The sequence below is a fragment of the Pan troglodytes genome, chromosome 12, assembly GCF_028858775.2.
Source record: "Pan troglodytes isolate AG18354 chromosome 12, NHGRI_mPanTro3-v2.0_pri, whole genome shotgun sequence".
NCBI classification, from domain to species: Eukaryota; Metazoa; Chordata; class Mammalia; order Primates; family Hominidae; genus Pan; species Pan troglodytes.
Window position 1 is genome coordinate 85,980,660 of NC_072410.2, and position 27,507 is coordinate 86,008,166.

General features: G+C 45.6%; 1 protein-coding gene across 2 annotated transcripts in view; it reads right to left on the minus strand.

The window, feature by feature from the left end:
* Nucleotides 1-2,402: 2,402 nt before the first annotated feature.
* VIT (vitrin) overlaps nucleotides 2,403-27,507 on the minus strand; it is a 114,312-nt gene continuing 89,207 nt past the window's right edge. For both annotated transcript variants that reach the window (XM_016948350.3, XM_016948349.3), the window contains 4 exons: nucleotides 15,795-15,898; nucleotides 11,538-11,764; nucleotides 8,216-8,729; nucleotides 2,403-3,009 (listed from right to left, as the gene is read on the minus strand). In XM_016948350.3, the coding sequence (XP_016803839.1) occupies nucleotides 2,831-3,009; nucleotides 8,216-8,729; nucleotides 11,538-11,764; nucleotides 15,795-15,898 (1,024 nt within the window). In that variant the 3' untranslated portion in view covers nucleotides 2,403-2,830. The remainder of the gene's footprint in view (nucleotides 3,010-8,215; nucleotides 8,730-11,537; nucleotides 11,765-15,794; nucleotides 15,899-27,507) is intronic.

Consider the following 27,507-nt stretch of genomic DNA (forward strand, 5'->3'; position numbering starts at 1 on the left):
CCCCTTCCTCACTCTCCCCTTCCTAGTCCTCCTTCAAAGTCTCAGCTCCCTTGAAGGTCTCGCCTCAGATTGTATTCAGCCCCTCAAACTCATCACTGTTGCCTTCTACGAATCTCTGAGTCACTTCCTCTCATTTGCAGAAGGTGCCAGAGCCTGGCTATATTCTCTCCATCCCGACTCCCGTCATTGTCTTTGGTGACTGGAACATCCATACCGACAATTCTGATGACACCATAGCCTTTGAGTGTCTCACTCCCTATGACCTTTGTCCCCGCCCCCATAGCATACACTCAATATTTGTTGACAATGCGTAGACAACAGACTCATTGGAAGAGGTGCCAGTTATCCTCAAATTTATAATGCCTATAACTAGGGTGACCATATCATTTATTTTCCTAACTGAGACAGGTTTGTGAGTGAAAGAGGACACCAAAATAATTAAAATTATATTACTTTTGGAAATATTTACTTATTGATGACAAATTGGTTTTTATATTAAGGCCCCTATAAAATAACTAGATTCAAAAACCATTTTCCAAAATAAAATATTTCTTTAAAAAATCCAAATAACTTGTATGTGTACATGGAAGCAATGTTGAAAAACTCCTTTATGGGGTTTGTCTTCACATGCAAAGATGTAGGCGGAATAATCGTTCTTAGTCCTTCTTTAAGTTTTTATTTTTTTTTTATTTTTATTTATTTATTTATTTTTTGACGGAGTCTCAAACTCACTCTGCTCACTCTGTCACCCAGGTCACCCAGGCTGGAGTGCAGTGGCACCATCTCGGCTCATGCAACCTCCACCTCCCAGATTCAAGCGATTCTCCTTCCTCAGCCTTTCAAGCAGCTGAGACTACAGACATGCACCACCATGCCCAGCTAATTTTGTATTTTGAGTAGAGACGGGGTTTCACTATGTTGGTCAGGCTGCTCTTGAACTCCTGATCTCCTGTGATCCACCTGTCTTGGCCTCCCAAAGTGCTGGGATTACAGGCATGAGCCACCATGCCCGGCCTAAATTAGCTTCTTAGCTGAGTCTGGCATGAATAGAGTGTCACCAGTATCTTTCTGAAGAATTTCCTTTAAAAAAAACCCAGATTTATATTTTGAAGTTTTTGGACAAAATTGTAATTGCATTCAAAGTAAATTTTATGGCAAATAAATCTGAAATTGTTGACACCTTTAATTGTTTCTTCTCTGTGGACCACAATATTTTCAATTGACAATATACTCTCTCTTCAGCTATTAAGAAATATGGTAAGCTCAGTATAAATTCTGCTGACTGAATGATATCCTCGATTCTAATTTTTTATGTAAATATTTTGTCCCAAATATTGACACAATTACTGTTTCTGTTCCCACTCAGAGTAGTATTCTTCACAATATATTTTTATAAAACATAACCTATCAACTAAGTCATCTCTATTTATAATTCTTTTGGACATTTCCCAATTACACATATATTTCACATGCTGATAGGTGAGTCTTTGGAGAAGCTGGAAGTAAAAAGTGAAGTGCAACCAAACTCATCCCAGCTTATTTTAATGCAGCTAGCAATAATATTTGGTTAACAAATGAGAAATCCAAGAGAAATGCTCAACTGGATGGACCCAGGGCAGCAGGTAAAAATGGGGCCTCTTTGAGGAAATGTAACACTAACTCCTCAAGGGTAGCTCAGTGCTTCTAGATCACGGCAGCAGATACAAATCACCAGAGAGCTCTTAAAACGTGCCAATGTTCAAGCTCCAATCCCAGGGACTCAGATTTCACTGGTACTGCGGTGGAGCCTGGGAACCAGCACTGTAGTCTCCTAAGTGATTCTAATGCACAGCCTACTACACCACTTTTGGTTTTGGAGACAGAGTCTCACTCTGTCGCCCAGGCTGGAGTGCAGTGGCACAATCTCAGCTCACTGCAACCTTCACCTACTGGGTTCAAGCAATTCTTGTGTCTCAGCCTCCCGAGTAGCTGGGACTACAGGTTGGTGCCACCATGCTAATTTTTGTATTTTTAGTAGAGACGAGGTTTCACCATGTTGGCCAGGCTGTTCTCGAACTCCTCACCTCAGGCGATCCATCTGCCTCAGCCTCTGAAAGTGCTGGGATTACAAACGTGAGCCCCCGCGCCAGGTCTACTGCCCCACTTTTAAGCAAGATCAGCTTGGTCCTCAAGAGCCGGCTGCTCCTAAAGCATCATGTGGCAAGTATTCATCAACTCAGACAACAGCGAGGGAGGCACATCAGGAGAAGCAACACCACTGTACATTGTCTCTGCACCTCTGCAGGTGTGTTGTTACCTTAGGCCAGTTGTGAGCCCAGAGAAGGTGCTCTGGGAACTGAGGAGAGCAAATGGTGGCCCTGCCACGAACCTTGTGTACACAAGACACAGTCAGAAACATTGCATGTCATCCTTCTAAACATTTAATCCAGCAATTCCTACATTGTCATGACAAAAATGAAACTTGCTGAGGTTTACAGAGTTCTAATCAGAAATAACAACTTAAAAATCTCACAAAAGCTCTACGTAAGCCTGTCGTAAGGGCTGCACTGTATTCCCAACATTTATTTTGAAAACAATTGTCAAAATGTAAAATCTCCAGCACCCTCAACATGATGTAGCCTTTTGGCTCATTCTATACGTTTGTGATCATCTTTGTAACTCCAAGTTTTGGAATATGAAAAAGCATGATGGCAAAGAATAATAACAAGACATTTGTTTCTCCATGCCCTGCCCAAGACTTGATGCACCGTGCGTGCCCCATTAAGCGCTGGGGTGGTCCAACACGTCAGTCAGTAAAGCAGCACTTGCTGGTGCTCTGCCTGCTCTGAATTCAGTTCCGAGGCTGTGAGTTGAACTCTGTACAAATGTTCTGGATGATCCTGGGGACATACTGGTAGAGGTTGTCAAACTCGTCCACAAAGAAGGAGTGGTCTCTGGCGGGGTGAGTGGCAATGACTTCTAGCTCCTCTTGGGCAGCCCAGGCAACGCCTATCGCATAGGTGATCACTCCTGTGGGGACAAAGGTTAGATGAACAAATGTCCCCAAGTAAAGGTGCTGCTAAAGAATCTCTCTCTTCTTGTGGCCCTGTTGGCACAGCCAAATCCAAAATCAGAAATATGCCCAAACAAAACAAAACCAAAAATACCCTACAGGCCTCTAGGTTTCCAGAATAAAGACTAAGTATGGCCATTCATTCATTCACTCAATAAATGCCTTTGAGCATACACTCTATGCCAACAGTAACAACGTTTATATAATTGTTATCTCAGGAGTTTATAGTATTTTAGGAAAAAATGAACAAAATGGAGTAAATAACATGGTAAGAATTTCATGTTTGGGAATAGAAGAGGGGAAGATATTTTGGGACAAGTGAAACTTTTGGGGCCATGCAGATCAGGATACATGACACATGCCTGCTCTACCAGTGGGAAGAGCCAAGCCAAATCTGAGAGAGCCTTAAATGCCATCAAAAGCTGGTTCAAGATCTTTTAAACTAAAACGGTGGAATGGAATCACTTTAGGCTTGAGGGTGACTTTACAAACCATTGAATCCAACCTCATTTCCAGTGCAGGAACCCTTGCCAAAGGTGCCAGAGAGATGGTCCCCAGCATCTGTTTCAACATTGTGATGAAGAAAGGCTTCCAAGATAAAGAAGGGGGTGTCCAACACTGTTGGGTGCTACAGGGCAGTCATGTAAGATGAACATGAAAAAGTGCTCAATGGGTTTTTGTTTGTTTGTTTGAGACAGAATCTCACTCTGTCACCCAGACTAGAGTGCAATGGTGTGATCTCCACTCACTGCAACCTCCGCTTCCCAGGTTCAAGAGATTTTTGTGCCTCAGCCTCCCGAGTAGCTAGGATTACGGCATGTGCTACTGCACCTGGCTAATTTTTGTACTTTTAGTAGAGACAGGGTTTCACCATGTTAGCCAGGCTGGTCTCGAACTCCTGACCTCAAGTGATCCTCCTGCCTCGGCCTCCCAAAGTGCTGGGATTACAGGCATGAGCCACCGCGCCTGGCCTCATTGGATTTTTAAAAAAGCAAAAACAGGCTGGGTGCGGTGGCGTATGCCTGTAATCCCAGCACTTTGGGAGGCTGAGGTGGGTGGATCACGAGGTCACAAAAAATCCTATATATATATATATTTTTTTTGCAAAAAATTAGCCAGGGGTGGTGGCACATGCCTGTAGTCCCAGCTACTCGGGAGGCTGAGACAGGAGAATCACTTGAACCTCAGAGGCATAAGGTTGCAGTGAGCCGAGATGGCACTGCTGCACTCCAGCCTGGGTGACAGAGCGAGACTCCATCTCAAAAAAAAAAAAAAAAAAAAAAAGAAGAAGAAAAAACAAAACCAAGACACTGGTAGTTTCGTGAGAACAGTTTCAGGGAAGAAGATGCCGAAGAAACCAAATGAACTACTGTGAGTTGAGACTGAAAAAGAAGTGAGCATGTGGGGTCAGCATCTCCTTTCCTGAAGTCTGGCTGTGAAAGGGAGTCAGTAGGTGGTAACTGGAGCAGAACATGGAGTCACAGAGAATGTTTTATTTATAGGGAGGGAGGAACTTGAGCATGTCTAGGTGCAAATGGGAAGGAGTAAAATAAGACTGCAGGTGTTGGATTGCAGTGGGGAGAAGATGACCCAGGGAGGAGAGGACGGGATTCAGAGACAAGGCATCCATTCTTAGTGGGAAAACTGGGAGACTGCCTGGGGTGGTGGGTCTTGATTTGGGTTGTGGGCAGCTGGTCAGCAGGTCCTTGACCTTACTCTACAATAGCCTATTCTCGCGCCACCTTCAGGCTGGTCTGAGTAGGGTAAGCAAAATGGCCATGAAACAGAGGGCAGAGCCTGGATGTAGCCTTCCTGCCCTGGCACCTCCCCCCGAGTCCCCCACAGTGTTGTCACTATTTCTAGCATCTTCTGGGTGCCTGGGAGAGCCGTGCATACCTCACGTGGCTCTGACCTAAGCTGCTTTTTGATTGTGGCCCATTAAATTGCATTTAAGCTGCCAGTCCCCTTTCTCCCTCCTCCAGTTTCTTTTCTCGGAATATTGTCTAGATTGGAAGGAGCCAGCTTTGGGCTTTAAAGTGCTGCCAGGTGTCAGTGAGAGCAGCTTTGCTGCAGAGCTGGGTTTAGACAGTCTAAGCCCTCCTTCCCGCTCAAAGATGGAGAGGTTGCCCTTAAAAAACTACGCAAACAGTATTAGAAATTTAGCTCTCCGGGCCGGGCGTGGTGGCTCACACCTGTAATCCCAGCACTTTGGGAGGCTGAGGTGGGTGGATCACCTGAGGTTAGGAGTTCAAGACCAGCCTAGCCAACATGGTGAAACCCCGTCTCCACTAAAAATACAAAAAAAATTAGCTGGGTGTGGTGGCAGGTTCCTGTAATTCCAGCTACTCGGGAGACTGAGGCAGGAGAATCGCTTGAACCCAGGAGGTGGAGGTTGCAATGAGCCAAGATTGTGCCATTGCACTTCAGCCTGGGCAACCAGAGCGAAACTCCATCTCAAAAGAAAAAAAAAAAAGAAAGAAAGAAAAAAAAGAAAAGAAATTTAGTTTTCCAGATCCCAAGTCCACTCTTGTTGTAGAGAATCTCCTACTGGCAATTCTAACAGATGGTCACCCAGCCTTGACTTGGATACTCCCAGGAACACAATGCTCATTACATTTGCAGACAAATCTCAGTGTTAAGCTGAGTAAGAATCTGCCTCCAGGTAATTTGCATATTTTGGTCCTAGTTCATTAAGTCTGCGCTGACAGCACCTCAGCCATTTCCCTCAGTCTTCATTTTTTCTGATGAGTAGGCCAAGGATACCCTCTGGTTGAGGCCCAAAAGACATACATCTAGAAAAATAAGTGATGATGCAGCTGAGCACAAACTGGGGACAGATGTTTGGAGAAAGCAGGAGAGCCTTGGGCTTGCCGTCAAAGCTGGCCCATCTGGCTCTGCCCATTCAATCTAGGAGTTTGGGCCAGTTGCTTCTGAGCCTTAATCCGTCTTCACTCTGCTGATATGAGCCTGGTGGACCTTGTGATTGTTGGCATGCAGGCCATCAGCCATCCCACCATTATGAGGGTGCCCTACAGGCTCCATAAACGGTAAGTCACCGGGAAGACTCTGCCTGAACCCCGTCTCCGGCTACTTTGGATTCTAGAAACCAGCATTGTTGATTCATTAAGGCTTGTTTTAGGAAGAAATGAAAGTAGCTTTCAACCATTCAGAAAATCCTGCCAAATAACTGAAATTAAATGTAGGCACAGAAGCCAGGTGCAGTGGCTCATGCCTGTGATCCCAGCACTTTGGGAAGCTGAGGTAGGTGGATGGCTATAGGTCAGGAGTTCAAGAAAAGCCTGGCCAACGTGGTGAAACCCCGTCTCTACCAAAAATACAAAAATTAGCTGGGCGTGGTGGTGTGTGCCTGTAATCCCAGCTACTTGGGAGGCTGAGCCAGAAGAATCGCTTGAATCCGGGAGGCAGAGGTTGCAGTGAGTAGAGATCGTGCTACTGCACTCCAGTCTGGGTGACAGAGCAAGACACTGCCTCAGAAAAAAAAAAAAAATTTAGGCACTGAAGAAGAAATAACAACCACAGCACTGAGTGAGTTGTGTATATTCACATTTGTCTACAGGGCATTGGTGTTCATTGACTACTTGGTTTACTTTTATTAGTAGTAGTAGTAGTATTATCACTTGGGGTTTTCTCCAGGCTGTTTATGTTCTTGATAACTTATGACACTTTTTGGATCAGTGATTATACATAAATTCTGCAATAAAGGCATAAATGTGGCTGATTTTCTAAACATTTACAGACATATTTTGCTCATTTTTCATATTTTAAAATTTTGTTGCCCTCTTAGAAATTTTTATGTGGACATAGCTCTTTGAACATTTTATTTTTTTGAGACGGAGTTTTGCTCTTGTTGCCCAGGCTGGAGTGCAATGGTGCGATCTCGGCTCACCAGCAAACTCCACCTCTGGGGTTCAAGCAATTCTCCTGCCTCAGCCTCCTGAGTAGCTGGGATTACAGGTGTGTGCCTCCTTGCCTGGCCAATTTTGTATTTTTAGTAGCGACGGGGTTTCTGCATGTTGATCAGGCTAGTCTCGAACTCCCAACCTCAGGTGATCCGCCCGCCTCAGCCTCCCAAAGTGCTGGGATTACAGGCGTGAGCCATTGTGCCTGGCCCTTTTTTTTTTTTTTTTTTTTTTTTTGAGACAGGATCTTGCTCTGTTGCCCAGGCTGGAGTGTGGTGGTGCAATCATAGATCACTGCAGCCTCCAACCCCAGGGCTCAAGTAATCCTCCCACCTCAGCCTGCCGAGTAGCTGGGATAATAGGCGTGCACCACCATGCCTGGTCTCTTTAAATATTTTGAATCGAAATTCCTTTCAGGTTTCCCTGAAGCCCCACGAATCTGGTTAACAGTTGCTTACAGAAAAAGTACTTGTCTTTAAAAACATTATTTTTCCTTAAAAGGTACCAATACATGGCTAGGCATGGTGACTCACTACTGTAATTCTGGCACTTTGGGAGGCCAAGGCAGGAGGATCACCTGTCAGGAGTTCGAGACCATCATGACCAACATGGCGAAATCCCATCTCTACTAAAAATACAAAAATTAGCCGGGTGTGGTGGCACATGTCTGTAATCCCAGCTACTTGGGAGGCTGAGGCAGGAGAATTGCTTCAACCTGGGAGGCAGAGGTTGCAGTGATTGGAGATGGCACCGTTGCACTACAGCCTGGACGACTGAGTGAGATTCTGTCTCAAAATAAATAAATAAATAAAGAAAAGTTACTAACACAATTTGGTGGTCTAAGTACCAGTACAATTTGACATACTCAATAGAGATGGAGGTTTGGTGTTTTTAATAGAGGTAAAGTGATGAGTCAAATTCCGTTTTAATGTATCATGCTCTTGTGGGAAATGCCTCAGGGTGCAGGATGTAAAGGAAAGGGTTAATGCGCCCAGTTATCCACAGGCCATGGGTTTGTAATGACACTTAGGAGACCACCTTGCTGCCCCATCCTTGTTCCTTCTCCCTACTCAGAGGGGCTTGCAGTGTTTCTACCCCTAATGCCCTCCCTGCGGCTTTGAACATTTTTATTAAGTCGCAGAAAAAACCAATGCATAAAAAGACAATACCTTCCTTGTCCCACTGGCCCACCAAGCCCCAGAAAGCAGCCTCAGCACCAGGCTGCTTGGCCAGCCCAGCTTACCCTTCAGATGGGCAGCCATGGCTGGGATCCGGACGTCGTCGTAGGACCTCCCGTCGGTGATGAGGATCATTAACTTCCTCTTGTTGGGCTTGGACTTCTTGAAGAGCTGCTCCAGGGCGAAGTTGATGGCAGCCCCCGTGCTGGTGCCACCACTCCAGTAGCCCACCCTCTTGATGGCGTTGAGGATGTCAGGCTTGCTGCTGTACTTGTCGAACCCAAACTCCAGCCGCTGTTCGTAGGTGTACTGCACGGCCCCGATGCGCGTGTCCGTGTCGGAAATCTCAAACTCTTTGGTGAGGTTGGTCACAAACTGGAGGACGGTGCGGAAGTTGCCCGTCCCCACACTGCTGGAGCCGTCGATGACGAAGCCAATGTCAGCCGAGTTCAAGCAGGTCTTGCTGCAGGCCAGGCGGTCAGTGTCGCAGACCCGCTTCACCAGAGGCTGTAGGGTCTTGTGGAGGCCAAACCAGCTCTGCACGTGGAGCGAGTAGAAGCCGTTTGTTCTGCACACGGCCTAGAAGACAGAGGGGAGGGACCCACGCCACGTCAGGGTCAAATCCTCCAGTGTCACCATTAGGCTTGATCCCCCACGCAGGTGAAGAAGCAAGCAGGCCCTTGTTTTCTGCACTAGCCCTCCTACCGTGTTCTTCCATCTCGGTTCACCCAGCAGCCACTCACTGAGGCGAAGCCCCCGGGTTATCGCTGGACTCAGTCCTACTCCCTCAGCTGAGTCCCTGCCTGCGTTAGTGGAAAGCTGCCTGCTAAGCAAATTCATAGGGAGATATTAAATCTCTGGTGTCAGCTTCACATTTATGCTTCTCCAGGCTCCTCCTTTGTACTGGCAGCCAGCCATAAGATTGGCATTCGTGGGTACCACGGCATGAGAGGACTAAAGAAAGCTTTTATTCCAGTTGGGAAAAGAGATGACATACACAAGAAATCGCTATGGAAATGTCTCCAGAGCAGCCCTGTTCCAGGCGGGAAGGGATCCCACAGTTGCTGAATGACCACATGTTAGGGGTCCCATCAGATGCTCTTGGAATGATTCTCTCGTTAAATCCCCACCCTCACCCTACAAGGTGGAATCATAACCCCCTGCCACAAAGGAACAAACCAAGCTATGAGTGGACTTCCCTGAGTCCCTGAGATTGGAACACAAATCAATTCACCTTCAGAACCAGACAACTCTGCCTCCAGGCAAATGAATATTTATTTACCAGTGCCTAAGCTTATTCCAGAAAAAAATAAGGCAGCTGCAAATACACCTTAAGCAAACTGATTGTTGCGCTCTCGGAAGCGGCTGGTATAATGTTCCCAAGGCGTGGTGTTTCTTCCTTACCCCTGCCTCTGGGTCACAGAAAGAGTCAGACCAGACAACTACCCTTGTATAATTAAAAGATTATTTTAGAACAAGAGATGGCTTCAAACTTTCCTGGAAAATATTTTTCAAAAATTGATTTGTAAAAACCTAAATGGAGTTCACAAAACTTTCCATGGAGCTCATGACATGTGAGGTAAGTGCTGAGCTTGAGCTGAATTCTGGCCAACAGATGGAGGGAGGGATTTCCACCAGGCAGTGAAGTCACAGCAGGAGACAGAGGCGGAGCTGGGTGTGGATGGGAGACCAGCTGACCGGAACACAGGGCTGTGGGGGGTCATAATAGATGGGCCAGGAGAGTAGGTTGGGACTGCACCCCAGAAGGCCTTGAGAGCAATGGGTAGCAATGAAGGATTTGGAGCAAGGACCCCACAGGACTGAGGGAACCCATCAGAAATGTGAGTTGGGCTTCATTGTGAAATCTAAACTAGCCTGGGGAGCACCAGGAGGGAGAAGGGCCAGATGGAGGGTACCAGCTTGAACTGGGGAGGGGGCGTCAGGCGAGGGAAAGAGGAGGGAGAAGGATCTGTGATGTGGGAGCTGATGAGGAGTTCTGGGGTGACACTGCTCTCTGGGATGGGTGTGTGGTCATTCATGTAAAGTCCAGAGGAGGAAACAGTTCAGCGGGAAGGATGATGAACTTGGCTTGTTACAGGTGGGATTTAAGGTTCTGATAGAACATCAGGTGGAGAAAAGTCAGTCAGCTGAAAATGGATGGCTACAGAGCTCAAGAGATGAAGGTAGGGCCGGGCGCAGTGGCCCACGCCTGTAATCCCAGCACTTTGGGAGGCTGAAGCGGGAGGATCAAGAGGTCAGGAGATCGAGACCATCCTGGCTAACATGGTGAAACCCCATCTCTACTAAAAATAAAAAAATAAAATAAAATAAAAAAACTAGCTGGGCGTGGTGGTGTGTGCCTGTAGTCCCAGCTATTTGGGAGGCTGAGGCAGGAGAATTGCTTCAAGCTGGGAGGCGGAGACTGCAGTGAGCCGAGATCGCGCCACTGCATTCCAGCCTGGGCGACAGAGTGAGACTCCGTCTGAAAAAAAAAAAAAAAGAGATAAAGGCGGAAGCAGTGACCCTGGGAGGGATCCTGCAGGAGAGGGCCTCTTAAACAGGAGGGTGTAGACCTGGGGAGGTCAACATTGAGGGTAGAAAAAAGGCAAGAGGCAATGAAATAAGAGCCATACAGCATCCTGGAAGTCCAGGGAGAAGGGCATTTCAAGGAGCAGGAAGTGGTCATCAGTTTGAGGTGGTGCAGGAGGTTGAGCCCTGCTGGCTGTAGACACATAGAATATTAAAGCTGGAAGGGCCTCAAAGACAAACCTGTCCAAGGCTCGCTTTCTGTTTTAAAGCTGGAGCCTTTTCTTTGGAGGAAGGTTTATGTGGTGTTCCACTGTACAAAGGGAACAGCTTTGGTGGAGTGAGTGAGGGAGGCCTTGCTCCACATCTCCTGCTGGGCATCTCCACAGAACCCAGGAGGAGCATCTGAAAACGCGATCTCACTGCTGTGGTTCAGTGCCTCCTTTCTCTGGTTTATCAGGTTGATGAATCGGCAATGTGTGTATACAGGAGAAAGCGTGTGTGTGTGTGCGTGTGTGTGTGTGTGTGTGAGAGAGAGAGAGAGTATGTTCGCTTGCATGCATGTGTGAAGGCTCCTTGGGCTGCCTGGGTGAGACTCCCCTGGGGCTGTGGAAGGAGCAAGGGAGAACCTAGCTGAGAATTCGAGTACACTGCTCCTCCACAGCTGCTGGTGGGTGTGGGGTTTTGCTTTGAGAGGGTAATTGCAGGTTTCGGATTGACCAGTCCCTCCCTGGAGGCCTTACTGCCTAGAAATGAGCTTCATGCACATTTAAAGGCATGGGAAAACCACTGCAACGGCGTTACAATTTTTCAGAGTGCAGAAAATCCTGATGTTGGGTAGGTCTCCGGGCAGTCATCTACCTTGTTTGCAAAGTTGGGCTCCACCACATACTGCTTCTCATTTTCAGCAGCACCTTCAATGGTGATGAAGAAAATGTTGATTCCTGACTCTCTCGCAAGTCTTGAAGCCTCCTCCACTTTGTCCGTGGGCCAGCCATCCACCAACACCACCACCACATTGGGAGCGCCGCTTCTGTTTCCATTGGCTTTGGAAAAGAAGTTCTTGGTCACAAAGGAGATGGCCCGACCTGGAAGAAAAAGAAAATTCATGCTTGGAGTGATCATGCTGATTATAAATACAGGAAGAGATCACAGCAGCACAAAGAGGTCCAGAAAAACACACTCATTCCCTCCCTAGTTTTTTTTTTTTTTTTTTCCTTTGAGACAGGGTCTTGCTCTGTTGCCCAGGCTGGAATGAAGTGGTTTGATCACAGCTCACTACAGCCTCAACCTCCCGAGTTTAATCAACCCTCCCACCTCAGCCTCCTGAGTAGAAGGGGCTACAGGCGTGTGCCACTGTACCTGGTTAATTTTGTGTTTTTTTTGTAGAGACGAGGTTTTGCCATGCTGCCTAGGCTGGTCTCAAACTCATGGGCTCAAGTGATCCACCCACCTCAGCCTGCCAAAGTGCTGAGATTACAGGCATGAGCCACTGCACCCGGCCTGTTTCTTTTTTAAAATCACTTCAACTATTTTTATGTGTACAATTCAGTGGCATTAAGTACATTCACAATGTGCAGCCGTTACCACTGTCCATTTTGGTTTCATTTCAAGCCTTCAACTTCTAATTGTCTCCGCTTTGAAGAAAGTTTTAGGGACAGCAAGCAGGTGAGAAAGACTTTTTTTTTTTTCCCTGAGACAGATTCTCACTCTGTTGCCAGGCTGGAGTGCAGTGGCACAATCTCGACTCACTGCAACCTCCACCTCCCAGGTTCAAGTGATTCTCCTGCCTCAGCCTGCCAAGTAGCTGGGACTACAGGCATGCACCACCACACCCAGCTAATTTTTGTATTTTTAGTAGAGATGGGGTTTCACCATGTTGGCCAGGATGGTCTCGATCTCTTGATCTTGTGATCTGCCCGCCTCAGCCTCCCAAAGTGCTGGGATTACAGGTTTGAACCACCGTGCCCGGCCAAAGACTTTCATGCGAGCAGAAGTGCCCCTTTTCTGCTGGACCCACACTAAGCCCCTAAGCCAGCCCCATGTTGTTTCCAAGAGTGTAGGGTGGGAGGAGTTGACCTGGAGTGACAGTAGCCTCTTCTTGGCCCCCTGCAGCCTGGGGTGAGCCTGAGGCTCCTGCTGGCTGTACAGAGCTGTGTTCTGGGGTCAGGAGTGTTTTTCCTCCAGTTCCAGGCCAAGGGCACAGGTCTGGTTGGGCAGAGAAGAGTTGCACCCACTGGGAACTGACAGACTGTGTTCTAGCCCTGGCTGTGCTACCTGCTAGCTGTGTGGCCCTAAGTAGGTCACCCTACATCTCTGGGCCTAGCTTTCCATAACAGCAATCTACTTCAGCTGAGTGCAGCAGCCATGAAGTGCTACAAAGCCTCCTGCCATGACTTTTCCAAGTGCATATTTCACACTGAGAAGGGCTTCAGGAAATTTTCAGAGTCAACTAGACAATGACCAATTGTCTCAGTTTGCCAGGACTTTCCCAGTTTTAGTACTGAAAGCCCCAGGTTCTTCTGGGAAAACTGGGATGACTGTTCACCCTAGAGTCAGCATGGCTGTATAGAGTAGGCAGAGCTCTTAACCTGGGCTCTGTGAACCCCAGGGCACTTGAAATTATACACAGTATTTTGTGTATATAAGTATCTGTCTGGATAGAAGGGCCATAGCTTTCACGGAATTCTCAAAGGAGTCCTCAATCTCCATAAAAGTTAAGAAGCACCTTCTTTAGACTTTAGGATTAGTAGTATTATACTCAATGCATTTCTGATTTTGGCCAGCATCCTGTCTCCACTAGCTGGTATTATCTTACCTGTCAAATGAAACATCAAATGGTTACATATACAGATGCTGCAGAAATGTCTTGGAAAACCCATGTGATCTGGCTGCACAGAACCCAGTTGCTAAGGAAAAACCTTGGCTGCTAAGAATTGCTTTTATAGCCAATGGACAATTTTTCCCAAAGCACAAAGCACCCGGAAGTCCTCTCTGGCCTAATATTAGGCACCTATAGGGCAGAGCACAAGATGCCATGAGAAGATCCCCTCAACCCCACCTAACCTTATACCTGGAGGCCATGGTGTATAGTGCTCAACACACATTCCATCCACCTTCCAGTGGGTCTTGAAAATAGAGGCTGGAAATCAGAAAACTACATTTTCCAGACTCCCTTGCAGCTAGGGATTTAGCTTTGTTTTAGTTCCATGAATTGATGCACTTGCATGAGATTTAGAAGATAAAAGTGAGGCAGAGACTGTACTTTTGTTTATATTTCTGCTGACAAATATCTTTAGTATCTGACTTCTCTGGGATACTGTCCGCAGAGGTGCTTGGGGTTGGTTGCTAGCTGCAGTGGTTTGGGGCGGCAGGGTGTGGAGATCCATGTTGTGGGTGTGAATGGCACAGGGAGGGCGTGGTTCTGGAGCTGGCAGCTCTAGAAGAAGCTTCCTGATCTCCTGATCATGCTGGCTTCCTGGACAAAGCAGGTTTCTGAAGAGGTTGCCATGGCAAAATTCAGAAAGTGATTTCCTAATCTTGGAAGAAGGAGCAGCTCCCTTGGAGGTCCTACTTCTGCAGGAAGCCTTCAGACATCATCTCTTAAAGCTCAGCCTACAGTCTGCTTCTTCAGTTCTTACAGTGATTCTCCAAACTACTTAATAGCCTGAAATAAATCCCTTTCTGTTGGAATCAGTTGAATGGATTCTGTCCTCAGAACCCAAACTCTGGACAATACAGAGGCAAAGTCAGAACATGTCATCCACTGAAAAACGTATGCTGATTGGATTGAGACCCATCGCTAACCTCGTCAAGGAACGAGAGTGCCTTCTGACGTTTGTCTCCACTGGGATTTTACTAATGTAAGCATTAAGTTATAAACAAACCAGAAATCAACTCTGTCATGTGTGTGATGAAGGTAATACTGCTTTGGGGGCATGGAGAGTGACTTGGCTAGTGTTTATTTAGCATTGTTCAAAGGTGAAAAGCTCTGTATGTGTTAGATACTAATGTTCTGGTCACTACAGAGACATACACTGAAGTGGGAAGGGAAATCATTAATCAGATTTACTGTAACTCTGAGGATGCTCCCTCAAAGACAGCTCAATTCCCTGCATGTACTCTAAGCCAAGCAACTGTGGCTCATGTCTCCATTTCTTTGGATTTTGATGACAGAAACACTTTCCCCGAGAGGTGGACAGTCTCCCTCCAGTGCCCCCAAAGCCAATCTTTCATTTACAAATGAATACACTGACATGGGCTCTTTGACAGTCTTTGAGCTTGGTTAGTGTGAAACTGTTTCCTAATGGCCAATCACCTCTGGATAAACATAAAATGGAATTTCTGGACATGCCCCACTGAGGACTAGACTTTGGATTTCTGGTGAGACCCCAAAGGCTCAGATATCACAGAAGACCTAGCTTGAAACAGAGAACATGTTTCTCTTTGCACAATCATCACTACAACGGTAGTTGATTGGAACAAGATTCTCAAGGGGCACTGAGGGGCTTCCTTAACTGGTCACAAAATTTAATGAAACAAGTGATGACTTGTAGGCCAACAAAAAAATAGTCAGGACAGCAGACTTGATTGCCCTGAAGAATGCTACCCCTTCTTGCAAACCAAGCATGCTGGGACTGTACAGTGTGTGTGTGTTAAAGATTCTTGCCCTCTGAAGCCATGATAACTTTAGAAAAGATATAGATGTTGCAGGAGTAATTTCTTTGTCTTTTTTTTTTTTTTTTTTGAGATGGAGTCTCGCTCTGCCACCCAGGCTGGAGTGCAGTGGCGCCATCTTGGCTCACTGCAACCTCAGCCTCCCAAGTAGCTGGGATTATAGGCACCCGCCACCACACCCAGCTAATTTTTGTATTTTTAGTAGAAAGAGGGTTTAACCATGCTGGCCAGGCTGATCTTGAATTCCTGACCTCAAGTGATCTGCTAGCTTCAGCCTCCCAAAGTGCTGGGATAACAGGTGTGAACCACCACGCCTGACCAGAAGTTATTTCTTGACGGATTATTATTATTTTTTCCTTTTATATAGAATGGTTAGAAGACAATCACGTAGAAAGAGAACGATGGTAGCAAGATAGTATAATTTGAATCCGGATCACATACCCACATTAGAAAGTCCTCCTCTCTGGGTAATTTTCTCTATGGCTGTCTTCAGATCTCGAGAATTCGTGTGTGTCTTGAGGTTAAAGTGAGTAGCAGGGTTGTCTCTGAAGAGTCAGAACAAGAAATACAAATTAGCTGGAAAGTTAATACCTTTGGAGGAAGGCAGAGATCATGGTTGATTCTTTTATATACAAATAGAAGCTGCTTCAAAGCCTTCTGCTATGGCTTGTAAAATGTCCCATTGTGGACTGGTGTGTGTAGAGAAAAGGAGGCTATTTCAAGGCTCAGAAGGCGTGTGTTGACTGTGCCATTTCCTGGCTGTGTGATCTTGAGGAGACAACTTCTCTGGGCTTCAGATTCCTCATGTAGATGAAAACATCGTTATAACACCCATATTGCTAATGAACGGGACTGTTGTCAAGTGGGATTTTGCAAATGTCAGGATCCCATCTGTGGAGTGCTCAGCGTTCTCAGCCTACCCCAGACCCCCCTCTCCAGAAAGAGAATCTCAGCTGTCAGCCACTCTCTGGGTTACCCTTAGCACTGGAATTGCACGTGAATAGTGGTACCAAGGAGACCTCTCTCTGTTTCTCATCCTGCAACCGGGTGACACTACTCAAACTCATCTAGAAGGTCAACATCTATTTTGCTGAAGACTGAAAAAGATTAACTGGGGAGGAGTTGGAGTGAATTCAGTGGAAAAACACAATAAGAATCCCTCTCTAGAAATGAATCCCCACGAAGCGGCGGAGTGGAGGGTGTGGAGGCGTGCAGGAGGGCGGGTGTGTGTGCATCGCACCCAAGATGAGGTGTGAGATCACATCTCACAAAGCGCTGACACTCAGCCACAGGCAGTGCTGACTTCGTGGGCGTGAGACCTGCGCAGTCACACAGGGCTCCATGCTCCAGAAGAGCCTCAGTCAGAAAGGCCCAGGCTTGGCATAGTGCTCTGCTGCTGCCGTCTTGAAATTCTTCATCATTTTTGAACAAGCTGCCCTGCATATTATGTAGTCAGTCCAGGCTAGAGGTTACTGTTTTCTTTTTTCTTTCTTTTTTTTTTAACATGGAGTCTCACTCTGTCACCCAGGCTGGAGTGCAGTGGCGCGATCTCAGCTCACTGTAACCTCTGCCGCCCAGGTTGAAGCAATTCTCCTGCCTCAGCCTCCCGAGTAGCTGGGATTACAGGCACCTGCCACCGCGCCTGGCTAATTTTTGTATTTTTAGTAGAGACAGGGTTTCACCATCTTGGCCAGGCTGGTCTTGAACTCCTGACCTCGTGATCCACCTGCCTTGGCCTCCCAGAGTGCTAGGATTACAGGCATGAGCCACCGTGCCCGGCCATTTTTTTTTTTTTTTTTTTTGAGACGGAGTCTCGCTGTGTCTCCAGGCTGTAGTGCACTGGCACGATCTTGGCTCACTGCAATCTCCACCTCCCGGGTTCAAGTGATTCTCCTGCCTCAGTCTCCCAAGTAGCTGGGACTACCGGTGCGTGTCACCACACCCAGCTAATTTTTGTATTTTTAGTAGAGATGGGGTTTTGCCATGTTGGCCAGGGTGGTCTCCAACTCCTCACCTCTGGTGATCTGCCTGCCTCGTCTCCCAAAGTGCTGGAATTACAGGCATGAGCCACCAAGCCTGGCCATAGAGGCTACTAAGTTTTCAAGAAGGAGAAGACTTTTTTTTTTTTTTTTTTCAGAGACAGGGTTTCATTCTGTTGCTCAACCTGGAGTGCAGTGGCCCCATCTTGGCTCACTGCAGCCTCAACTTCCTGGGCTCAAGCAATCCTCCCACCTCAGCCTCCCAAGTAGGTGAGACCACAGTTGCATGCCACCACACCCAGCAAATTTTTTCATTTTTTGTAAAGACAAGGTCTTGCTATGTTGCCCCTGGCTGGTCTTAAACGTGTGGACTCAAGCAGCTTATTGTCCTGTTTTGGCCTCCCAAAGTGCCAAGATTACAGATGTGAGCCACCATGCCTGGCCAAGAAAACTTTTTAAAGTAGCCTTTCTACAAACACCAGAAATGGATCCAGGAAGAAGCGGTTGTGGGCAGTTTCAGGTGGGAACCTCAAGGATGCTGACTATGGGTGGATTCTTAGTGAGTCCATGCGGACCGGGACAAGTGGTGCAGTCACAAGGAAACCAGTCAGCAGGACCTGGGAGAGAGGAGAAAGTGTCTGCCTCCCCGCTTCCTTTCCTCCATCCCTGTTTTCCAAACTGCTCTCTGTCTCAAAATGATCTATGCTATCCCCAGAGGGTGGCTTATTTACAAGGCAAGGGATGAAAAACAGAAAGAGTGGACACCTTCAGGGAAGACAGGGAATTTAAAACAAGCTTAACCAAAGTGGGGCACTGGGGAAAAACCCAAATAGATGAAATTTCACCAGAAGAAAACCAGGTTCTATGGTTGGGACTAAACAGAAACAAACAACAACACAGCAATCAGCAGAATGGGGAAATGCGGGTGTTGAGCTGGGCGTGACCTTCCTATCAACCTACAGTGTGAAGTGTCTTGATCTGAGGCTAAAGTCACAAATTCAGGGAGGAGGAGTCACACAGTGGAGGAGCACTGTGGCTTTCACTCTGTATTCTTCCCCTCGGGTTCTAGGGCTTATGGGTTCATTTTTTTAAAATTTTATCTATTTATTTTTTTCGAGATGGAGTCTTGCTCTGTTGCCCAGGCTGGAGTGCAGTGGCTTGATTTTGGTTCACTGCAACCTCTGCCTCCAGGGTTTAGGCAATTCTCCTGCCTCAGCCTCTGGAGTAGCTGGGATTACAGGCACCTTTCACCATGCCTGGCTAATTTTTTTTTGTATTTTTAATAGAGACGGGGTTTCACTATGTTGGCCAGGCTGGTCTCGAACTCCTGACCTCGTGATCCATCTGCCTTGGCCTCCCAAAGTGCTGGGATTACAGGCCTGAGCCACTGCACCTGGCTGGGTTTATATTTTTACAAAGCAATTTCAGTAAATGCTATGTACACTTTTACTTATACAGCCCATCAGCCACCATCCCTCAGGTCCTGGCCATTCCTCTACATACACTCATTCGCTTTTATTCCCTACCCTGTATGTCTACTGTAACACCGGGAGTCCTGGCCCCCATGCTTCTGGCTGCCCCTAAGAATCCCTGTGTTGGTCTCTGTAGTGTTAGTTGTGTGGCCATCTGCTAGAGGAACCTTCAGTCCTCAGTTCTGCCCGCAAAATTCCCCTGCTTGGAAATCATCAGAAATTCCCATTGCTAAACTTGGTATTTTGGCTTTCAAAGCATCCATAATTTAATTTCCAACTATCATGTTAAGGCTGTTCTCTTTCTTATTCTCTCTTTCACTCTCTTTTTTAGGATATTCCATGTTCTAGTCAAAATGAACTGTTCACCCTTTCCCACTTTTCTAGCTTTGTGCATTTGCTCACTTCTTCCCTCATCTGGAAAGCCCCAGTCGTGCCCACCCTCCAAGCTCAGCGACCCATCTCCCTTACCCCCAGCCCCAGCTGACAATCTCTCTGCCTGACTCAGCTTTCTCTAACCAACACCTTGCATAATATGTGGCGCCTACAGGCACTCAATTAACAGCATTAACATTTCTTTGTTCTATTTCTGTGCATCTCTAAACCTCTAAACTTTGGTTTTCCCTAGGGTGCTAGCCCCATCATGCATCTCTTCTTGGCTTATGCACATCCCTGGGAGATTTCATCAACTCCCAGGACTCACAGACCATTCATGTGCCAAAAGCTGTCTGTGCACTGGTTGGTCCCCTTTCTTGAACCTCACATATACATAAAATGGCTTCCATACAGCTTCCTCTGGAAGGCACCTCAGGTTAGATATTTCCAAACCTGAAGTCATTTATCTTCCAAGCCTGATCCACCCAACCACCCATCTCCCCATCTGCCTTCCTCTCTGACTCACTCAGTCATCCAGCAGTGTGTGTTCCTGACACTCTCCTCATCAAATACCACGTCCTGTCAGACCTACCTCTAAATATCTCTCACATTTCTCCCATCCTTTCCGTCCCCAAGTTTGGGCTTTCATCTCTTTCCTGAATATTGCCAGTTTCCTACCTGGTCCTAACCAGGGCAGCTTCTGCAGTGGATGTTTTATCCAGTTGGCTCTAAGTGTTTCACAGAAACAGATTAACTAAGAAGTTATAATGCCTCTTCCAAGAAGTCTAATTGTGTACAGTATTTGTCATTTTGTGATCTTCACCTTAAGAGAGCCCCCAAACTGTATAAGCTTCAGAGTCCTTAAAGTCTGGATCTTCCCCTAGTGACCAAGGGTTATCAACATTTTCAGAGCCAAAAAAAAAAAAAAAAAAAAAAAAATTGGTTGAAACAAAAAAACATATTGGCTACAAAATGAAAAATTGCAAAATTGACACTGACAATAATAAATATGTAATTGTCCATCAAACATAATGTTATTTGTACATTTTTACATTAGTTATAATGTAAAACATTAATAGTAAAATTTTTAATTTATAAAAACTGAATTACATTTGAAAATGATTTGTGGGCTAGATTTTCTCACTTTGCACAATTTCCTGAGGGTGTCTGGTGACTGTCAAGAAATAGTAGCCAATCATAAATTAAACATTGCTCATCGACAAATAATTTAAAAAGCAAAAATATAAAGGTTCCTTTCAAAAGTTTTTACAGGCCAGGTATGCTGGTTCACGCCTGTAATCCTAGCACTTTGAGAGGCCAAGACAGGAGGATCCTTTGAGCCCAGGAGTTGGAGACCAGCCTGGGCAAACAAACACAAACAACAACAAAAAAAACTAAAAAAAAAAAAGTTTTTACAGAAAAAAAGTAATGTTGAACCTCTTCACTTAGTCATTTTCATGATATTCTTAATATTGATCATTAAGGTGCTGGGTTGATGTTGATCACTTTATAGAGCAATTGTCGATTCCCTGTCTCTTTCCCATACCACATACACAGCTGAGTCTTGTTAGTTTTGGCAGTTACATTCTATAAATTTGCAGTTGCCATGAGCACTGAATTAGCAAGTACTGAGCCATTCCTTCCAATGGAAATACAAGTTTTGGTTCCTGTGAGCCTCTGGTCACAACATTTTCATCAACAGAACAATATATAACCTTGTTTTACATGTGTTTTTCTTTGAAGACATTGAATTTAATATATGCTTCTTACAAATAGTTAATTATATGCAGTATATCTTTATAATAAGATATTAGCTGAGAAGGGTTTACCATTTTCCTGAATTTGGATAACATGACCTTAAATTTCTTTGGCTTTTAGCCTTACAACTATGCTGCCCACTATGTTTTTTTTTTTTTTTTTAATCAGTCATCATCTCATGAATTCGTAAGTTTAGGCTCTTTTCCATAGCTTCATCACACCCTTTAGATATTATTTCAGTACTTTCTGGAGTGGACTCATATACAGACTAGCAAATTTCCTCTTCTTTTTCTGAATGCACCAAATTATTGATTCATTAACATTGAGCTCACAACCAATAGCATTGTCACTCATGTCTGAACAAAGCTAATTGAACACACTTGTTTTCTCTGCAAGCCACAACCCAGCTTCTTGCACTTAAGAAAGCTAGCTAGCATTTCAGCGCTACATTTGGAGTCCATTTTAAATAGCAAAATCACCAAAGACAAGCACAAAAATGTAAAAAATGTGGCACTAAAAAAAGACTGCAAAAAGGACACTTGAAGAGAGTTGAAACAAGAAGGCAGAGTGGGCTGGGCGCCTGTAATCCCAGCACTTTGGGAGGCCAAGGCAGGCGGATCACCTGAGGTCAGGAGTTCGAGACCAGCTTGATCAATATGATGAAACCCAGTCTCTACTAAAAATACAAAAAAATTAGCCGGGCGTGGTGGCATGTGCCTGTAATCCCAGCTACTCGGGAGGCTGAGACAGGAGAATCGCTTGAACCTGGGAGGTGGAGGTTGCAGTAAGCTGAGATTGCACCAGGGCAACAAGATCCAGCCTGGGCAACAAGAGCGAAACTCCGTCTCAAAATAAAATATAAAATAAAATAAAATAAAATAAAATAAAATAATAAAATAAATAAAATAAAATAAAAAAATAAAATAAAATGAAGGCAGAGTGTTGTCTTGTTTGACCTTAGCTGGGAAGATGTGCATCAGGTGACTCCATTTTTTTCTCCACCTCTACACATGTCCAAAAAATGACTGCAAATGTTCCTGGAATTACAAGTTTGAGGTTACAAATAAATTTAAAGTTTAAGGAGTAGGCAAATTTGCAAATACAGAATCCAGAGATCATGAGATTTGACTGCAACCTACTTGAGAACAAGCACTTTCTCCTAGCTTCCAATCCCTAGTGCTTAGCATCCAGGAGGTACTAAATAGATAATTGTGAAATAAACAAATGGAAGAAAGGAAGCTCAAACATCCTCTCCTGTCTCGGTTCATCCCCAGTGGAGGTGAACACTCTACTTCTGAGCTCCACACTGACCACCCCTTGCTTCTATTACATCCCAGATGATGAATCCATCTTCAGAGGCATACAGATGAGCTACTCATATAATGAATGAATAGGTGCTTCTAATTTTTTTAACGGTATTTCTTTTAAAAATATTGCCTCCCTGGATGGATTGTGAGGTCCTAAAGAACAGAACCTGTACCACAGTTATTTATTTAAACAGATTGAAAGGTTGGATCAGAGGACCTCTGAAACCCTTTCTGATTGCTAAAATTATAATTAGGGGCAAAGGCATGGAAGTCATCTACCAAGGGAATTAAAGTAAAATGTAATCAAACCACTTAGATGAATTTTTCATCAGATCCTCTGCAAATGACCAAGGGCGCAGTACATGGCAAACACTTAAGAAATATTTGTTAAATTTCACTCTAATCATAATAATGAATAAGAAATCATTAATCTGCAGTCCGTGGCAGGTCTCAGGACCACAGTATATGTGTCCTTTTCCGAGATACATAGGCTGATGGCCTAATTAACTCTAGCCTGGTTACTCTTCAGACTTGGAGACTGTTTTAAAAGTTCAAAGAGGTAAGCCACTAAATTTTTATGCAAGCAATCTTTTAATTTGTAATTTTATTACAGGTTCTTATTAAATGCAAACACAAAATTTTTTTTCTAGGGAATATCAAAGATTTCCTTTGAAAATAAGAGAAGAAAACATAGAGGTTGATAGCTCACAGAGAAAATTTAGATTGTTCTGTGTTTGGAGGAAGACCTAGGATTAATGAAGAGGAATGACAGGGAGCCAGAAGTTGGCCATGCCTAAAAAGAAGGAATTTGTGTAATAGTAAATGGCTACGCTGCAAGGGTTTAAGAAGCAAACACCTGTCAGAAATGGGCACAGGTGTTTGATTCCTAGGAAGGCTTGAGGGCTAGTGACAGGGAAATTGGATGGATCATCAGTGTTTCCAGACCTACCTGATGATAAAACTCACCTAAGGCACTTACTAAACTATATAGGTTACCATTCCTCTCCTTGAAAGAAAATCCATGGGGCTGGGAGATCCAGGTGATTCTTATTCTCAGGAAAGTTTGTAAAGCTCTGGATTCTAGAAGGCTTCTGAGGCCCTTTCAGTCCTAAAGTACCTATTCTGTTTAAGCCCCAGGGTCTACTGGTTTACCCCATGACACTCTGAGTCACACAGAATGAGCCTCTCAAATGGATTTTTGTGCCAGTAGAGAAATATTAACTAATCATAATTCCCTCCAACAAGAACTTTTCTAAACTATTTTCTCAAACAAGCCATCAACTTAAGGTTACAATCAAATAACATAACTATTTAGCCTTTTAATTGTTTTACTAGCTAATATGTGATGCTTTACGGACTTAGTCAATGAGATGGACCATGCCTGTAAGATCAGGAGGATGTTTCAGGTCACACGACAGTGGCTGCAGACTTGTCCCTTGAGGGTATTACCTGGTTCAGATGGAAAATCATTCTGCCCCCATCCCTTCAGACAGCTATGAGCTCTGCTAGAGCAGCTATTACTAGCCCAGGGTGCAGTGGCCTGGGCCAATCTGCTCAGGAACTTTGCACAACTAGCCCTCGATGAATGGGAACTGGTCTTTTCCACATTTCCCAGCATCAGAGAAGGAGGAGCATGGTCTTAATAATCAAATTTCGTTTTTAAGTGAGTGGGGTTTTTTTTTTCTGCAATAACTATGAGAATTCCACTCATCTACCAAAAAGGGTAGAAAATTGAGCTGCATGAACCTCTTCCTGCTGGAGTAAATGTGAATCACGTGCAATATGCTGATCTGAGAGCCACTCCTGAACAAACTGGCTCACCAGCTGCTAATCTGCAACCACATCACAGGGCTCAGTGAGTGCTGGGGAAGTGGGGCATCTTGGCAACAGAGCTTCCCAAGCTCAGATGTGCATCTGATCACCTGGGGATCTTGTTAAAATGTAGAGTCTGACTCTGTAGAACCCGAGTGAGGTCTGAGGTTCTGCATTTCTAACAGCCTCCCAGATGATACTGTGGATCACACTTTGAGTAGCAATGTCTTAGAGGATGCTTTAGTAATAATAATAATAATAAAAATCAGCAATGGGGCTTCCAGTGATAAAACGAAGGGAGGAAAATAAATAAGTCTAGAGAAGGGAAATGAAAGGCAGAGAAAAAGGGAGGAGGGTGGAGCTCCCCCAGCCCTCTGGACTGGTCACTGTGGGGGTCAGGGGTCACTGGGGGACTGGGCTTCACTGGAGGACAGCACAGGCCCATGAGAATATTCCGGTCTTCACTCTGGTTGCACCACAGAATCAGCTGGGGAACTCTAAAAAATAATGATACCTGGGCTCTACACTCAGACAATCTGATTTAACTGATGTGAAGTTTGGTCTGGGCATCTGGAGTTTTAGGACCTCCCAGGTGGTTCTATTGGGCATCAGGGTGCCCATCTGCTTCTCTGGGGGGAGACTGATCTCAGGGACCCCAGATAAACCCAGTGGATGTGTGAGGAGAGCTGAAAGGGGAGGGGTGGAAGTCAAGCGCAGTCGTTTGTATGTACCTCCAGGAGCCCTGCATGACAGGGAAAAAAAAGCATGGGAGGAAGAAGAAAAACCTCAGAATCTTATGATTCTTGGGCATATTGTATTCACAGTTCACTTGGTCTTGAGACTCTGTGTTCCTGAGGAGTGCGGCTTGTGGGCCTTACCTGCCTGTCTCTCAGAGAGGAGAGAAGTGGCATGGTGGGGTCTTTGCAAGGGGCACTAGGCTCTGGGAAATCAGGCCAGGCAGGTGACAGGGAGCTGTTCTGAGATCTTGAGAATTACAGATTAAAATACCAAGCTCTGGGTCTCATCCCCTTGCCAGATTCTGGTTTGATAGGTCTGAGGCAGGACCCAGGCATCAGCATTTTAAAAAGCTCCCCAGGTAATGCCAACGTGAAGTCAAGGCCCAGACAGCCCCTTCCTGCTCTGAAGTCTGAGGGTGGGTGCTGTAATTCACCTCTGCCAGCCCCCATCCCAGCTGCATTTCATGCCCCGGCCCCTCCCACTCCCTTTTTTTTTGGCTGCAGACTCAGAGAATGAGACAGAGTGGTCCTCGTTGCCAGTTGTATTAGCTTCCTATTGCTGTTGTAACAAATGATCATAAACTTGGGGGCTTAAACAACACACACTTAGTTGAGAGTTCCGGAGGTCCCAAGTCCGACGTGGGTCTCCATGACTGAAACTAAGGTGTGGCCAGAGCTGTGCCCCTCTCTAGAGGCTCCAGGGAGAATCTGTTTCCTGGTGTTTCCCAGCTTCTAGAGGATGCCTGCACTTCTTGCTCATGTCCCTTTCCTCCATCTTCAAAGCTAGCAATGTCACATCTCTCTGACTATGTTTCCATCGTCACACCTCCCTTTGAATGACAATAGCTGGGAAAGCTTCTCCACTTCTAAGGACACGTGTGGCTACACTGCAACATCCCTATAATCCAGGAGAACCCCCCCATCTCAGAGTTGTTAACTTTAATCACATCTGCAAAGTCCCTTCTGCTGTGTGAGGTAAAACATTCACGGTTTCCAGGGATTTGGACATTGACAACTTCGGGGTCATTATTTTGCCTAACATACCAGACACGGCATTTTGCTTCTTCCCCTCAACTCTGACTGTCCTGCACTTGGTGGCTCAGCCGACCTATGGAAGCTGCTCTGCCCAGCTGAATGCATGACCACGAGTCTTCAGTCCACGGGCTGAGGTTGGGTGGGCTGAGAAGTGAGAAGACTAAGGAGATGCGGCCAATTCAGAGCCACTCACTAAACCACAGGACAGCTATTATAGACTCATGAGCAAGGAAAAGTCTATTTGATTTTCAAATGAAGAAAAAACCAACAGTTCCCTTCATCCCACAACTGTTTCCAATTTTGATATCCTAGGGTTGATTACAAAGAACGTGTGCAATTATGTTCCATTTATACTGAGATGGGGGCCTGAAATGAAAGTGTAGTGAAGGTCTGGAGGACATTTAGCACCTGTGGGTCTGGGATGCAGCTCAAATGCAAGGTGTTTGGCCACGTTACTAGACTTCACCTAATGGCTTGCCCTGGCTGTTCTTTCATTGACTCTTTCCGTGTTCCTGTTGGTATTAGGTGCAATTATAAGCCTTTTGGTTGTATAATTTGAACTTAGAATTCATGTGCAAGACAGGGGCTTGATCCTTGGCCTTTTGTCCACACACGATGTCTCAGTCTTTAGGAGGTGAAAAGTAGCAATTATCAGACTCTTTCCTGGCAGATGAGCGAAATCTCTGCTTTCAAGACAGTTTTGTTTGACATTTTAGGGATTAACTCAAGACTAATATTTGTCCTCTGCCCCAGTCATGCATTTAGCTGTGTGTTCTTGGGAAAGTCAGTCAACCTCTCTGACTCTGTATCAAAAGCTGCCTCTATTCCTGGAGGCGTGTGATGAGTGTGGTAGGAATGCTGTGGTTGCTGACAGGTTAATGTGATTGTGGGTTATGGGCCCTGCAGGTGGAGAACATGGGAGAGGGTGCTTGCCCAGTTCCATGGTGGTTGAAACTTCTGTTGGGCCCAGACCAGAGGTAGGATCTCAGCCAGTGCAAAGTGAAGTTATGAAGGAGCAGAAACCAAGAGCCCGGCAGAGGATGCTGGTCAGCTGAGAGAAGATCAGAATGGAGAGGCAGAGAGGTGTAGAGATGCAGGCAGAGGAGGGGAAGGGGATGGCCAATGTCTCATCAGTCCTGTGAACACTTTCCTTTCCATGAATCTCCCTTCACCTGGGCTACCTGGAGTGGTTTTCTGTTCCGTGTACCCAAAATGTCTTTGAGTAGGAGACTGAGGAGTCAAGATGTGTTGCATTTTGTAAATGAGACCATTTTTATAGGTCTTATATTTTTCTTTACCTTTTTCCCAGTTAATATTTAGTATGAGTCTTTTAACTTCTAAATTTGTCTTTCAAGTTCTAAATTTATAAGTCTAAATTCTGACTCAGCTCTCCTAAGGAAACCCAAGGAAGGAATCTTCCAGGAAGCTGTGTGGACCAGGGGCAGTGGTAACAGAGGGGAGAAGGGAGGGAAGGAGCAGTTCTGAGCTCCGGAGTCCTCCTCCCTTGGCCAGGTCCTTCTCAACTTGAGTCTCTCCTTCCAGTGCTAGTTCTTGATGAGGCGGTCATTTGTTTATAGGGCCTCATTTCCTCACTACAACACAAAGAGGTAGAATCAGGTGCTCTCAAGGCCTCAGCCTGTGATTCCAAGAGTGCAGGGATGATTTTAAGGGGGAGCAAAGAG